The 16,148-nt window shown below is 41.0% G+C and overlaps 5 protein-coding genes across 16 annotated transcripts in view; 3 read left to right on the forward strand and 2 right to left on the reverse strand.

The window, feature by feature from the left end:
* The first annotated feature begins 1,311 nt into the window (after positions 1 to 1,311).
* Positions 1,312 to 1,983, forward strand: LOC108017727 (chromodomain Y-like protein 2). The gene is made up of 2 exons (XM_070994629.1): positions 1,312 to 1,401; positions 1,516 to 1,983. The coding sequence occupies exons 1-2, from the start codon at positions 1,312 to 1,314 to the stop codon at positions 1,981 to 1,983; spliced, it is 558 nt and encodes a 185-aa protein (XP_070850730.1).
* A 6,068-nt stretch (positions 1,984 to 8,051) lies between these two features.
* Positions 8,052 to 8,976, reverse strand: LOC108017841 (trypsin). Its single transcript, XM_017084996.4, has one exon. The coding sequence runs from the start codon at positions 8,949 to 8,951 to the stop codon at positions 8,169 to 8,171; it is 783 nt and encodes a 260-aa protein (XP_016940485.2). The 5' UTR covers positions 8,952 to 8,976; the 3' UTR covers positions 8,052 to 8,168.
* A 1,766-nt stretch (positions 8,977 to 10,742) lies between these two features.
* Positions 10,743 to 15,204, forward strand: Cyp4aa1 (Probable cytochrome P450 4aa1). Its single transcript, XM_017084924.4, has 4 exons — positions 10,743 to 10,935; positions 13,187 to 13,370; positions 13,710 to 14,093; positions 14,154 to 15,204. Exons 1-4 carry the CDS (start codon positions 10,918 to 10,920, stop codon positions 15,098 to 15,100), a joined length of 1,533 nt encoding a protein of 510 aa, XP_016940413.2. The 5' UTR covers positions 10,743 to 10,917; the 3' UTR covers positions 15,101 to 15,204.
* COX6AL (Cytochrome c oxidase subunit 6A-like) lies at positions 11,503 to 12,509 on the forward strand. The gene is made up of 2 exons (XM_017084927.4): positions 11,503 to 12,345; positions 12,401 to 12,509. Exon 1 carries the CDS (start codon positions 12,013 to 12,015, stop codon positions 12,295 to 12,297), a length of 285 nt encoding a protein of 94 aa, XP_016940416.2. The 5' UTR covers positions 11,503 to 12,012; the 3' UTR covers positions 12,298 to 12,345; positions 12,401 to 12,509.
* The window catches only part of Strn-Mlck (Stretchin-Mlck), a 46,873-nt gene continuing 45,844 nt past the window's right edge, over positions 15,120 to 16,148 (reverse strand). For 9 of the 12 annotated variants that reach the window (XM_070994726.1, XM_070994724.1, XM_070994723.1 and 6 more), the window contains one exon: positions 15,120 to 15,788. In XM_070994726.1, coding sequence (XP_070850827.1) covers positions 15,654 to 15,788 — 135 coding nt within the window. In that variant the 3' untranslated portion in view covers positions 15,120 to 15,653. The remainder of the gene's footprint in view (positions 15,789 to 16,148) is intronic. The other 3 variants (XM_070994727.1, XM_070994721.1, XM_070994725.1) reach the window with 2 other exon arrangements.

A 16,148-nucleotide genomic window follows, 5' to 3' on the forward strand; every position in this document is an offset into this window, starting at 1 on the left:
GTCAGTTAGCGAAATGGGACTCGCACTCTATTATTTTTATTCGTGGTTCGGTCGTTATTTTAGATATACACACTAAAAGTATAGGGATATAAACAGAGGGTCAATTTGATCTGTTATAATGAAGGTCTTTCGAACATGCTTAGAAGATTCCCTAAACTGTTGAACTGCTGAATTGTTGAATTTTGGTCAACTATTACAAACAAACTTCATTTTCATAAATTTCAGCAATTTCACAACCTCTAAATTGATAAATTCCTCAAAACCAGAGTTGTCACCTTGTTTCCTTAAGAAGCTACGGCAACTCTGTAACACTTGGTATAGACATTAAGCATTATTTACTTTAAAATCAATGTAGAAAGGTTATTTTTAGGGTTAGTTCTTCACGCCTTGCTAATAATTTTGGGCATTTACTTATAATGAAAATCAAATGGAAGCTGTTTTTATTTTTGAAAATTAGTCACAGCTGTTTAAAAATTCAACCAGCCAGACATTTAGGGTGCTGAAATATTTTAATTTTGAGAATGTTAAGTAGATTTCATATAAGTTGTGTTTTCTTTTTTAAATTAACAAACTGAGTTAAAATTAAAATTGATTCTAGTTGAACTCACTATGTGTGTGAGCACCGCTTTTTGTTGTTATAAAACTAAATTATTGATGTTTTAAGTAATATAAACTAATACTCAATCTGTGATTTTTGTGTCTTAAAAGTGAATAATTAAATGGTCAAATGAAATATAATATGAAGGTACTTTGTTGGTAGACTTTACTAATAGATTGGATTTTATGCGCAAAACATTTTCTTTTTGTTTTATCCTGCAGATTGCAACTATAAAATTTATTATTTAAAACATATCCCCTTTTTACATATTATAATTCTAAAGTAAAAATAAACTGGGACCATCAATAACGACAATCAGAAACTGGTACAGTAGTAACGCACTCCCTAAATTACCGTTTTTTACAGCTCCACTACCGAATTTTTGCCAACCGGAGGCCTCTATAAATCCAAGCTTTCGACAGGCAATTCCTTAAAAATGCTAATTTGCAGCGGGACGGCTGGCAGAGCAGTAAAGCAGCTGTAACTGCCATCGCTGACGTGAATGAGGGATCAGCGGGGGCGCAGAAGCCATTTTATGGCCTGTCAGTCAGGGGCAGAAAATGAAACACGAACGGAGGCAGACTTCAGAGGCTGGCTCACAAAAAGCGACTCCGGATCCCAAAATCCAGAGTGACGGCCGACGAGCATAAAACCCGAAAATGGAGACCCAAGGAGGGAAGTGAGTGACGCCAAATGTCGGGAGGCTGATGGGCATGGCCCTGAAAGCTGTCAAAAACATTCGCCAGCCACTCTGGATGGGTGCAAATGAGTGGGGATCAGGAGGATGCGAGGATGGAGATTTAGTAATGTTTAAGAACACCGACGGTGGTGCTATTATTGCATAACTCTGTTTTGGGCCTATGAAGGGCTATTTCATCATGGACAATTATACATACATGTGTTCCATTTACTTTCAGGTTCGCTGGAAGGGCTACACCAAGGCCGAGGACACATGGTACCGCATCAGATGGAAGGGCTTCGGTGCCAAGGACGACACCTGGGAGCCGGAGTCGAACCTCTCCTGCGAGGGCTTGATCGAGAAGTTCAAGCGCGACCTGGTCACGCAGAAGAACGTGGAATCCCCCAAGAAAACCGGACGCAACATGGTGAAGCCGGGCAAGAAGAAGGTGGTCGAGGAGCTGAGCCGCAAGAAGCTCGAGTCGCGCAAAAACGGTACCGCCCCGGAAAGCGACAACGAGGAGAAGGACATCGCCGGCTCCAATGGGGACACCGGCTCCTCGGTCTCACACTCCACATCTGCCTCAACCTCGAGGAAGCCGCCAAACAAACGCAAGGCCCGCCCGTCGACCACTGTGCGCAATCTGGGCAAGCCCAAGGCCAACCCCGCTCCTGCCGCCAAAAATGGAAATCCCGAGCACTTTTGATGTTACTGATACTGAAACAATAAATAGCTAAAAATAAAAACCCGAAGAGATAACAGCAGAAATTTTATATGAAAATCATATGTAAAAGTATTGATAGAAAAGATTTTAAATTTGATGTTCATTAAAAATATATAAGTACATTTAAGTTTTTGAAAACAGAGTCCCTCTCCAGTGGACGGGAACACGGACATTACCAGTTGAATTCGAAAGCTGGGTTGATAAATTGATTAGTCCCATAGAACTGGTCTCTTTTACGAGGGAGTCGTTCTACGTTTGAAGTAAAGTCCGTTTCTGGCCCTGTTTCAATACTTCAGTGATTAATTAATAATTCTTGCTAAAAAAGAAATTACATAAGGTGCAATAAAATGAGCACTGTTCAAGAGTTCTATTTTTTGAAAGCCATTCAATTTAGCGAGGTTTCTTCCGAAATTATTTCCGTTGAGCATTGGGACAGCGGCACGTTCAAAATGGAAGTCGGTCCAGAAAGTACAGGCAGCACACATTTTGACCCCAAGAAAAGCGACTAAGTACATTTTAGTTTTTGAAAACAGAGTCCCAAGCCAGCTGAATTCGAAAGCTGGGTTGAAAATGTGTAAGTAAGAACCATAGAACTAGTCTCTTTTACGAGGGAGTCAGTAGTAAGTAAAGTCCGGTTTCCGTTTTAATACTTCAGTGATTAATCAATAATAACTCTTTCTAAAAAAGAAAGAACATAAGGTGCAATAAAATCAGCACTTTTCAAGTGTTTTATTTTTTTTGAAAGACCCATTCAATTTAGCGAGGTTTCTTCCGAAATTATTTCCCTTGGGACAGCGGTACGTTCAAAATGGAAGTCGGTCCAGAAAGTACAGGCAGCACACATTTTGACCCCAAGAAAAGCGACTAAGTACATTTTAGTTTTTGAAAACAGAGTCCCAAGCCAGCTGAATTCGAAAGCTGGGTTGAAAATGTGTAAGTAAGAACCATAGAACTGGTCTCTTTTACGAGGGAGTCAGTAGTAAGTAAAGTCCGGTTTCCGTTTTAATACTTCAGTGATTAATCAATAATAACTCTTTCTAAAAAAGAAAGAACATAAGGTGCAATAAAATCAGCACTTTTCAAGTGTTTTATTTTTTTTGAAAGACCCATTCAATTTAGCGAGGTTTCTTCCGAAATTATTTCCCTTGGGACAGCGGTACGTTCAAAATGGAAGTCGGTCCAGAAAGTACAGGCAGCACACATTTTGACCCCAAGAAAAGCGACTAAGTACATTTTAGTTTTTGAAAACAGAGTCCCAAGCCAGCTGAATTCGAAAGCTGGGTTGAAAATGTGTAAGTAAGAACCATAGAACTGGTCTCTTTTACGAGGGAGTCAGTAGTAAGTAAAGTCCGGTTTCCGTTTTAATACTTCAGTGATTAATCAATAATAATTCTTGCTAAAAAAGAAAGAACATAAGGTGCAATAAAATCAGCACTTTTCAAGTGTTTCATTTTTTTTGAAAGCCCCATTAAATTTAGCGAGGTTTCTTCCGAATTTATTTTCGTTGAGCATTGGGACAGCGGTACGTTCAAAATGGAAGTCGGTCCAGAAAGTACAGGCAGCACACTTTTTGACCCCAAGAAAATGAAGGAAGAGAAGACGGCCGACGGAGAGCACAGGAGAGAGAGCAAAGCAGAACAACCACCAAAAGTAAAAGGCAGAGAAAACCGGTTCCGATGACGAGCCGAAGAGAACGGCACGTGCGGCGAAATCGCAGAGGCGAAACATGGCAATTGGTCGGGTTTCTAGGCATTAAACACTGCAATTGGTCGGATTTGAAAAGCCGAAGAGCCACCGCGATGCCATAGGCTGCCGATTGTAGTGCGACTCAATGATTGGCCAGTAACTTCGATTCAATTCAGTAGTACTCGTTTTGGGCGTTTTCCGAGTTTGGGTGGTGGGTGGATGTTTTTCCCTTTTCTGGGGGAGACTTTTCGGGCCAGCTTAATGGAATATTGATTGATGGGCTAACCGGGTGGTTGAGGCGAATAAGCAGGAAATTGCCAAGCAATATACCAACGCCAAAAGTCGAGTAAATGGTGAAATGATTGAGAGACCCTAGCTTAATGACACTTTCTGCTCGGGTACAGTTGTGTTCGCCAAGCCTGAGCTGTTATTAAAGCCTAGCCTAAAGGCCAAATCTTTTAATCATTTGGTGAACAAAAAAAAAACCGTCACGTTTTCCCTTCATTATTCATTTGCGAACACGACATAGAAGAAAACCAAACCCCTTCCATTCAAAGTCAGCCATATGGAAAGATATCTTTTCAAAGTGAGCAAAGAGCAGTCAAAACAAAGGGAATCGCGGTCCGTCGCTGCGTGTGTATGTATAACACGAACTCCTGGCATTTTCGGGGTTGTTCGACGGCAAGTGAAAGAAGCATTGTACTGCGACTAAAAGTACGGTGTACAGATTCTTAGAATAGAATATCTTCAGAAAAATTTTATAAAAAAGGGGTTAAAGTTGAATTTGTAAGCAACTCCAAAATAGAAAGCTCCACTTGTTGAGCACTTTGCAATGAAATAAATTTTTATTATTATTACAAGGTAAAAAACAAAAGCAATGCAAACAATAAAGCCATTATGTTGCTAAAGTTCTTTAAAGAATATTTATTCCTTTTACATGTAAAAAGTAAAATTCGTTAATGTTGTCCATTTGTTTTTTTTTTTAATAAACTAATTTTCTTTCATGTCAATTTAAAATTTTTTATGTCACATTCATGTTTGTGTAGAAATAAATATAAAACTCCTACATATTCGTCTGGATTTTTTTTTAAATTATATTTATATATTTAAATTTATATTTATATATTTAAATTTATATTTATATATTAGTATGAGATACGAAAAAATAGCAAATTAAAATATCTACAGTAAAATTAAGAACTTTTCTATAAAATTTTTTTGTAGACTGTCAGGGGACCGCGGAATGTCAGTCAAATAATATAATATAATATATATCTAAAAATAGAGTAGTTGTGGTCACACAACTATGTCGAAGACTTTGACATGAAAATGTAATTATCTGTCAAGTGTTCATATCAATGTGTTACGGATTCATAACAACATTGGTAATTGACATGATTTTGTATCCGAAGTGATAAACGTCAGCATAGTCTGCTGCAGGAGCAACAAATGCTAAAAACGATGCATATGGGTTCCCCCTATGGTCCTTTTAAAACTTCAGTTATTTAAATGTTTTAAAATACAATACCAGTTAGAACCGTTTTAACCTTTTAGTATTTATATCACCATCCTTTTTTGAATATATTTACTTCTTAGGCAACAATTTGAGAGGTGTATGCGCCTTCTAATGGCTTTTTCTTTAGATAAATAATTTAATTTTTTGTACCAGTTCTTGCCCAGAAGGACATAAGCTGGAGGCTGGCCATTTAAGACGAGACAATGTGCTGACCTTGTCGTTGGAAGGCTCCTTCGGAATGCACCAATAACCAATAACAATTTCGATATATCCGAGCAATTGGAGTCCAAATGCATTTCCTTCTAAATAAAATCCCGAAACGATAAGTAGAAAAAACTCGTCAAAAATACTGAATAAAACACTGAAATACTAAATTGATTTGAGTGTGCGGTCCCATTTCCCGCTGAACCGAGTTGTAGCGACTTTCTTCCGTCTCTTTTTAGCACGTGTATTTCTTATGGAAGAAAAAGTCGCTGAGGCGAACTTTGGTCACTGAAGCAAAAAACCCCTCTCTCCGAGTAAGCTATTAAGCGGGCATACGTAGTACTCGTCCCTATTCTTCTGCTGGGAAAGCATCGATAACGACAATTGCGATTTTTCGAGGTTTTTCCCAAACTAATATTTGCCAATGATGATACGCCATCATTTTTATTAGCTAGATTAAAAAGGGTATTCTTTATTAATTCTATTAATATTAGTTTCTGTATGTTGCTATGTATGCATCAATTTTTTTAAAATATTATAAGAATAACAGAATATTATATAAAAACGTGTATACCTTTGCTTAGTTAGTAGCAGTCCAGCCGCTAGACTTGAGATTAAATTGAATTCTTAATTTTGGTAATCTTCTAATTTTTCTAGATAAATAGAAGTTGATCAACGACGTTTGGTTTAAGAGCGGCCTGCGGTCACAAATGCCTTACAAAAATTCTCTCAGACTCTGTTGAAGTCTGTTTAGGACACACAAAGCCTTTTATGCCAGTTTCGCCAGAACTGGCTGATCACGTTTACTGCTCTGTACATCTTTTTTATGTAATTAGAAAATAAGTTGTAATCACCCCCAATAATCTGGTGGGCTGAACATTTTTTACTAATTAATACATTTTGTTTTACCGCTTAAAGCTGAACTTTTCCAGAAAACCGAGAAAGCTTTCATTTTGACGATTTTATTCTGCAAACTGAAGTTATTATTCACGTTTAATTATTTTTTATACCACTTTAAAATCAATCCGAAGTTAGCAGAGCTCCCTAGGAATACATACGTAAAATAAAATGAATAAAATATCGTTCTTCGATGTTTTTTCTGCATCTAATAAATATTAATCACTCGGTTTTGAAACATAGAGCAGCCCTGGTTAATACTGGTGAAAAATACTGTAGCACACCCACTGTGCAAGTACGATCATATGGAAACTTGATCATACGGTTAGCCAAGACGGCAACCGCACTGTATGTGAAGTAAGGACACGAACCTCCATAGTTATCTGAGGGGTGTGTGAATAAATATACGTACCACAGTGTGAGGTATATGTACGAACTAACTTACCTACACGTAAAAAAAACAAACGGCTTACATTAAAGTCTGGACCCAAACCATATTTTGATATTCTCAGAATTTATATTTATTTATTTATTTATTTATAAAGAGCTAACAAATAATTAAAATTATGAGCTAGTAATGATATTGAGCAATGGCGACGTGGATTCTCAGAATTTATATTTATTTATTTAACTACAGCGATACTAGCAAAGAGCGCGGTTTCTTTTTTGCTACGCAAATGGTGTTAAAGATAAAGGAGAGGTTGGTGTTACCAGATCGGGTAAAATATGATTCATATCATACATTTTATGACAACTAACCTTTTGAGGCTTTTTGGAAAGTTTATTTTTCAGGCTCGACGAATAGCTTGATGCTAGGCTTATTGCCAGTCTTTTTTAAAGACTTTTTGTCGGGCTTATGCTAGGCTTTTCGATAGGCTCATTTTTGCCATGCCTGTGCCGGGTTTATAGCCCCGCTTCATTATAGCCTTATTGATAGGCTTTTTCCAGGCCTATTGCTAGGATTTTTTCAGGCCATTCTTTTTTTGTTTGCATTTTGGTAGGCTCCCTGCTTGGCTTTTTTGCTAAGTATATTGATGGTCTCGTTGCTAATATTTTTGCCATTCTTTTTGACAGGCTTAGGCTAGGCTGGATTTGACAGGATTTTTTGCAATGTGACAATGAAGATGTTTTTTGGTGTAAATTGCATTTTATTTAATTTGTTAATATCTATCGGTGTTTCAAAAGTGGTTTAGGCCGGACCATTATATAATAAATTGAATTGGTCAGCTGAGTAACGGGTATATGATAGTCGACGAACTCGACTAAAGCGTTCTTCCTTATTTCGTTTTTATTTATAACTTAAAAATGTTCGCTATTATTCGTTATATAACTTTAATGTTATTTATAAAATCACGTTATCTTACCATTAAATACTTAGAATAAGAATTGGTTAAATAAAATGCGTTACCTAAATAACTATGTTACATTAAAGTATACATTGTGTCTTAAAAGCATTTAAAAACATGTGTGCACAGATGTATTTATTTATTTGACACGTGGCCAATAAATTAAAAAATCAACATTCTATTAAAGAGGTATAAAATTTAAATTTAATTATTATGCACCTACATAAACTTGGCCTTTTGTTAAGTTATTAAATTAAATGCTTAATTTATAATTCAAAGGCGGAAAATACGCGATATTTATTCTCGAACGACTACTATAAATAATCACAGAACAAAGTTTAAAGTTGTTATAAAGAACTTTACCGGTTTTACAAAAACTGGTTTTATTAAAAACAAATATATTTTAAATGCTCATTTCGTATTTATTAATATACATATTAAAGTAATATTTTGTTCGATTAATTTTTGTTCGCTGCAGCTTTAGAACTCTACATTTCTACATTTCTTCTACATTTTTTTTAGAGATAGGCTTCCGCCTGCTCCTCGATCCAAGCGATGTGGGAGTTGACGCTGGTGTAGACTCCAGGGAACCCTTCCCTACCGCATCCCACGCCCCAGGATACGATTCCCACGAGCACTCCGTCCACGGCCAATGGGCCACCGGAATCGCCATTGCAGGTGTCCTTTCCACCTTCAAGATATCCGGCGCAGAGCATCTCATCGGTAACCGTGTATTCCTTGGTCAGATACTGGGCTCCACAGGTGTTCCTCTCCACGATCTCCAGTTCGACGGCACGCAGCATGGCGGGCAGAGCCTCATCCTCCTCGGTCCGCTTGCCCCATCCACTCACAACGGCATGGGCTCCCGACGGAGGAGCCTCCAAAGCCAAGGCGATAGGTTGCACCAGGGCCGAGTACTCCAACGGCTCCCGCGTGATAATCAGACCGATATCATTCACATACGTCTTCTTATTATAGCCGGCATGCGGGATCAGCTTGCTGACCTTCACACCCTGCTCCTCCAGATCGGCAATCGAGTTCTGACCAGCCACAACACGGATATAGGAGGCATAGCGTCCCTTGATGCAATGTGCGGCCGTGATCACAACCTTGGGGGCGTAGACACATCCTCCGCAGATGTGGAGCAGCATATAGGTCTCCAGGCGAACGGAAACCTGGTAGGGATAGTCCGAGATGTCCGCCTGATCGCCACCCACGATGCGGGGGCTTATGGAGGCGGATTCCGCTAGGATAACCAGGCCAAGAAGCCCCAGAAGACACAGTTCCAACCGCAGTGACATTTTCCGAAAAACTTAAAAAGTGGTTCGATGGGGACTCTTTATATAGGGCCAAACTCACCTGCTTATCACTTATCACAAAACGACGAATTTAGCGATCATCCCCGATCCCCGATAGCAATTTTGGATTTTAATAAAATTCTGGCACGATATCGTAAAGTTTATAGGACTCACAGACCAATACGTTTTTTATATCCATTATAAACTGGGCGGTGGCTTCTAAAGACCTAATGACCACAAAGCCACAAGAAAGCCAACTGACCAGTTAAGGGGAACCCAATGTGGATTATCAGCTAGTGGTTCAGTTGAGTCACTGGTCGACCCTATTTCATTAGCCATTGAACTTTACTCATCAGGACTGACTAAGAAGTCTAGTCTAAGCCGTAATCTTAGTCGCGAACTCAATGGAATCGTGTCTCCAGATAAGTGGCGTCGGAAATGTTAGCTGAGATTTATTTACTATAATAATCGGTGGTGCAAGGGTACTCACAAGAACAGTACAAGAAGCGATAGTCTAATCAAGCTGATAGCCATAATAATAATAGGTCTGTTAATAAAGATTATTTAAAACGTGGCAACTACCCACTCATTAGGGTGGTGCGAAAAAGGGATTATTAGGAGATCAGTTTTCTAGATATAAAGAAAGATTTTCTATCTAAAATCTCAAAATCCAAGAGTATTTTTAGTGAATGAATAACAAAGTTTGTATGTCCAAGATTTGTTAATAGCCCAAAATGGCCATTAGCAGCTACCACAAACAGAAGCGATATACTAATCAGATTGATACAGTGGCGGATCCAGAATTTGGTTGTGGGGGGATATAAATAAAATGTGTCAAGTAGAAATCAAAAATTTGGAATAGAATACATATGACATATGCTTTTTAAATCGAGTAAGGGAGATCTATCCCCTATATCCGCCCAGCGCATGGGTTGATAGCCATAATAACAACTGGTCCGCTAATAAAGATTCTTTAAGACAAGGCACACACCTACTTATTAGGAGTTGTTGATATTGTTCATCCATAAAGTCTATATAACAAGATTACATTTTAATATCAAAAAAATATTTAGATTTTTTTTAAATATGTAAAAAAATGAAAAGCTCATATTTCTGGGTATAATAAAGACACCTGAAAACCCAAATCCAGGAGAATTGTGAATGAATGAATAAAAAGTAAATATATCCGAGTTCCGTAAACATCACAATGTGGGCATACGAATCTATCACAAACAGAAATTTCGCGGAAATAATTCCCGAATATAATTTTTAGAATTTATGATGACGTTAAAAGCCCGCGTGTTGGACTGCGAAAATTCTGACGACTAGATCGGTAAACACCAATGATTGATGTAATTAATATCTTGAAGAGGCCCGTCTGACGGGCTGCATTTCCGAGCAAAGTTCGATCCCCTGGCACGCGTCTGGGGGAGATCTCCACCACTCAAATCGTTGAGACTGAAGTGCCACTGGAAGAATCGCGTAGGGTCTATGCCTTTCCAGGGGAGATGGTATGTACATACATCAAACAAGCGTAGATCCAGAGAGGGCACAAAACGGATAATTGATTGCCCCGCCACTTGGCCGGGGCATCCAGCATCACCGCCACTTCTAGCTACTTAGCACTTCGAGTGCCGACTAGTTGGCAATTACTACTTATACTCGATACTCTCGGGTATCTGGGAATTCGGGGGCGGTGGCGGAGAGGAAGACGGAGACACGTACGCTCTTTTTCGGCGGGTTTAAGCCGAGCTTGATCGGCCCAAAACGGTTATAAATAGACGCCGCCCGGCGGAGGTCCCGCATTTGCAGCTCATCAGTCGGCGAAAGTGACTCTGGATAACAATACCCAAAAACGGATTTACCCACTAACCAACTTGACCGTCCATGTGCGGCTCCAAGCCAAGTGTTCGTGGCAAGGACTTGTGAATAAAGATTCGAAAAATATATTCAATTACAGTGACTAAAAATGATTGTGGAAAAAGTGGTGAGTGAGAAAAGATGAAAGCATTTTGAAACGAAACAAATTTTAAAAGTACCTCTAAAGTTTCAAAAAAATTTCATAAAAATCAAGAATATATGCAAATGTTATAGATTTAACATTTTAAAAGCAAGCAAATATTAAATTGTGATTGGCCAAGGATATAACCCAGTATTAGTATTATAAGTGTATACTCTTTCTATATATATAGTAATCTTGATAATAACATAATCTAAATTTGTATCAAGTATTTATTTTGAGGGGTCAGTTTAAACATAATTTTATAAAAATAAATCAGTCTAAACACAAGACATCATTTATGATTCAGTAAACGTATTATTGAAGATTAAACATTTTTAGATTTTTAAGAAAAGTCTAAGTGCGAATATTAATCCATTGATTTTAATTTCGTTTTTTATTGAATTTTCTCACCTGTCTTAGTTGCTCAATTCTTAAACGGAATTATTCTTTTTCAAGAAATTAAGTACTAAAGATACTTAAGAAAACTAAAATCGTAACAAATACTGTAATTTAAATTCAGTTTTTCCATGAATTATCTCACCTGCCTTGGTTACCCAGTTAGTATATGAAACATTTTTAGCGGGAATTACTTTTGGGCGTTAGATTCCAGCAGGCCGTCTCGGCAAGTAGCATCTCGTTTCGGAAGACCATTATGATAATTTATGAAATTAGTGGTAAATAATCATGATGTATATTTATTAGTGAGCAGGTGCCAATTGGCGAGCAAACACGCGGGTTCTGCACACCTCGCAGCCTGGATATGCCGTGCCCAAAAAAACCGAAAAATATAAAAAGAAATAGAAGAGCGGAAGCCTTCTAAACGCTACGCCGGACTTTGGTTAAATATTGAGCTGATTAAACAAAGATTTTGGGGGTTGTTGGACCTTGTCTACGATCCCCTTGAGAGTTTCTAATTTGCCAACTATTTTCGGGGCAGCAGCAGGCGTGGGCGTTGTGGATCAGATTGAATCGTAGTTTCCTTCACCAGTACCTATCTGGGATACGTACCGTACTAAACCTAACCTAAAGCGTCAGAATAAATTTGTGAGATTTCCGAGATTCATGCCGAGATTCGATATCCGGCAGATGGGCACCATGCCCGCAAACACCGCTGGTCTGTGGAAGCGGGTGACCTTCCTGCTGGCCCTTCCGGCCATCGCCCTGTGCGCCCTGAACGCCTTCTCCGGCCACAAGCACGTGGAGCGGGAGCCATTCGCCAAGTACGAGTACCTCAGGCGCAGGACCAAGCGATTCCCCTGGGGCGACGGCAATCGCAGCCTGTTCCACAACGCCGAGGTCAATGCCCTGCCCGAGGGCTACGAGGACGAGGTGGCCGAGGAGGACTAGTCACTTCTTCTCTTACCCCGTTATCGATTTTCCCAACACTCTTCCATGGTAAGATCCATCTATCCGGATCCCTGGCCTGGTAATCTAACCTGTATCCCTCCAGAACACCCTTTGGTAATTTGATTTTTGGACTTGTAATTATTATTACATCACCTGTGTGGCCCCTCGTTTGCAGATTCTTCGCAAGTAATAAATTAATCATTGAGATCTGAGTCAGTCTGTGGTTTCACTTGGCCCTGAGACCTGTCGCATCTGGTTCGCTAATGGTTCGGGCTTTTACTCTCGCCCAGAACCAAACAATGAGTTATAGGAAGGGGGGTCGAGTGGTGTGTGGGAACTGGCCAAAACAAAAGATTGTCCCTGGAACTTTGGTCGGCCATCATCATTTGTCATGTTTTGTGCTCATCGCAACCTGTTGCACCACTGACACGAATGGGCCAAATAACACGTACATCTATAGGCGAGGTGGAAGTGCTTTAATCGATCTTTTAGGCACACGTACATACTCGCACATATCTGCTCCAAAGTCAGAGATCGCATCGCATGGATCGCATCGCCCATACGCCGTGTTGGCCCAAGCAATTCACACCGCAGTTAGATACATAACTTATACTTTCGTTGCGATTGCGATTACGATAGCGTGTGTTTGCCGAAAACTTGCGACACGAGCGGCAAGGGCAAGTACAAGTACTCCCAGCTTCCAAGTACAAATACCCAAGTGCTCCGAGATCCCCAGTTAATTAGACTCCAAATACGCCGAATAGTGCGTAGCTGATGAAGTGCGTTTCGAGAGCCTCGGTTCTCGATGGCAAACTAAATATTGATCCGTTTACAAATGCAATTATCTACATAACTTACTGACCAAGTGTTTATCACTTTATAATTACAGCTGGAACGCGCTACCAAGTCGGAGCTGTGCTCGATCCTGATCCTCGTGGTCATTAGCCTGAGTATCTACACCTTCTACGCCACCTTGAGTTCATATCTGAGATCGGTGATCTTATCGCTAAGGCTAACGGGTCCACCATCGCTCCCACTGTTGGGCAACTGCATGCTGGTCACGGATAAGGACTGTAAGATCCCTTAGTAAAAGCCCTAAAGAAATTATCAGAATGAATTTTTTCGTATCTCTACTTTTGTCTACTGCTACAGAAATCTCACTAAGTCAAAAATCAAATGAAATTCTTTAAGAATTCGCTATATAAAAGCGATTGTAACGATTTTTAGTCAGCATGTTAAACTAAAAACTGGTTTAAAAATTTTTAAACGTTTTATATTTTGAGTTTAAAACCTACTTTTAGGTTAATATGCACACTAGAAAACGGCACCGTAAGTTTCCAAAGTGTACCAATTTAACTACGAATATGTAGAGTATGTGAAATCAAATTAATTCTTTAAACCCCTTCTTGCAGTGATGAATAAATGCGCTGGAAAGGCCTTTGATCTATATGGATCGCTGGTGCGGATCTGGGTGCTCCTCTTCCCCTTCTTTGCCGTACTGGAGCCAGAGGACCTGCAGGTTATACTCTCCTCCAAAAAGCACACGAACAAAGTGTTCTTCTACCGACTGATGCACAACTTCCTGGGTGACGGGCTGATAACCAGCAGTGGTTCAAAGTGGAGTAACCATCGCCGGCTCATCCAGCCAGCTTTTCATCACAGCCTGTTGGAGAAGTTCATAGACACCTTTGTGGATGCCTCCCAGTCGCTGTACGAGAACCTGGATGCCTCCGCCGTGGGCACAGAGATCAATATCGCCAAATATGTAAACAGCTGTGTGCTGGACATACTCAATGGTGAGTCTGTAGGGGGTTCCTTGAGGTATTTCCCTTACTAAATCTTTCAACCATTCACAGAGGCCGTTTTGGGAGTGCCCATCAAGAAAAAGGGCCAGGAGGCGGTCAGCATGGAGGATTCACCCTTCCGCCAGGGCAAGCTTATGATGCCCACGCGGTTTACCCATCCCTGGCTGCTGCTGGACGGGATCTACCACTGGACCAAGATGGCCAACGAAGAGCTCAACCAGAAGAAGCGTCTGAATGACTTTACTCGCCAGATGATCCAGCGACGTCGTCAGATCCAAAACAATAATAATGGGAATGGTGAGCGAAAGTGCCTGCTGGACCACATGATCGAGATCTCCGAGAGCAATCCGGACTTCACGGAGGAGGATATCGTCAACGAGGCCTGCACCTTCATGCTGGCTGGCCAGGATTCGGTAGGCGCTGCCGTGGCCTTCACTCTCTTTCTGCTCACGCAAAATCCCGAGTGCCAGGAACGCTGTCTCCAGGAGCTGGAGGCCATCTTCGGGGGCAGCAATAGGGCTCCCTCGATGACCGATCTGCACGAGATGCGCTACATGGAGATGTGCATCAAGGAGGCACTGCGTCTGTACCCCAGTGTACCGCTGATTGCCCGCAAGCTGGGCGAGGAGGTTCGCTTGGCGAATCACACTCTGCCCGCCGGCAGCAACGTCTTCATCTGCCCCTATGCCACCCATCGTCTTGCCCGCATCTATCCCGATCCGGAGAGGTTCCTGCCGGAGAGGTTTTCGCCGGAGAACTCGGAGAACCGCCACCCGTATGCCTTCATTCCGTTCAGCGCCGGACCGAGGTACTGCATCGGCAACCGGTTCGCCATCATGGAGATCAAGACCATTGTGTCGCGGTTGCTGAGGAGCTTCCAGTTGCTCCCAGTCCCCGGGAAGACCACCATTGCGGCCACCTTCCGGATCACGCTGAGAGCCTCCGGCGGACTGTGGGTGCGCCTCAAGCCCCGCGATCATCCGCTAACCGATCACTGATCACTGATTTCTGATCCACTTTCGTTACATTAACTTTAATTAGTATGGTAAATATGTATATAAATCGATACAATAATTTAAACACTTAGCTGCCTCTAGCCTAAGTACAGTCCCTCTGACTGGAGGGAGTGCATCCACCTGGATGCCGACATATCCTACTGTGAGTGGGGGGTTGGGTGTGCACTGTGTGTTGTGGATCCTGGATTGTGGGTGCGTTCTGATCCGCAGTCGCTTCGCATTCGCTTCATATTCGAGTGTTCGTAGAGTTTCTCTGGGGTTTCTTGCTTAACAATGCTATATCTGCTAAATCTGTAATAAAGTTATGTTGGTCGCCATTTAACCGACTTAATCTAGGACGTGATATGCTGCGTTTCGTTGTTGAATCGGTTGATGAGACGTCGAGCGCGTGATTCGCGACCTGTCTCCGTGTTCGCCGCGTTCCCATTGCCATTACCATTGCCAATACTTTTGGCATTGCCGAACTGCCGCTGAGCACTGGCCACCGTGTGCTGTTGGGCAAGTCGCTCGGCGGCCTCGCGGACCCGCTGGCTCATCAGCCGCGTCGGCGTGGCGGATCGCTGGGGCAGCGGAGAGCTGGGCATGGATCGCGCCTGAGGAGGTCTGCCTTTAGAGGATCCACTGGGCAGGCTGGAAGCGGTGCCTCGTCCCGTTTTCCCCGACTCCTCTGCTGTAACACAAAAAAAAACAGGGGGTTAATCAAGAAGTGGGTTTCAAAGATGAGCCACAAACGGATCATGATCATATTGCAGGGTCAGTATGTCCTTACTCATCGCCTATTATAAGAATTCTTTGATTATGTTGTTTACTATTTTAAAAACGATAAGGTTATGGTTTGACCTATTTGTCATCGTGAGTAAATTAAGTGGATATTATCTATACAGTCAATTAAAAATGTTAGTAAGCTGATAAAAAAAAGTGGAACTGTAAGAACAATTAGCTGCATATTGAATTACAAATTTCGTATTTTATATAAAAGTTAAGTACAATAAAAGAATATTTAAAAGGATGATTAAATATGAAAATATTA

This window comes from Drosophila suzukii, chromosome 2R, assembly GCF_043229965.1.
Source record: "Drosophila suzukii chromosome 2R, CBGP_Dsuzu_IsoJpt1.0, whole genome shotgun sequence".
NCBI lineage: Eukaryota > Metazoa > Arthropoda > Insecta > Diptera > Drosophilidae > Drosophila > Drosophila suzukii.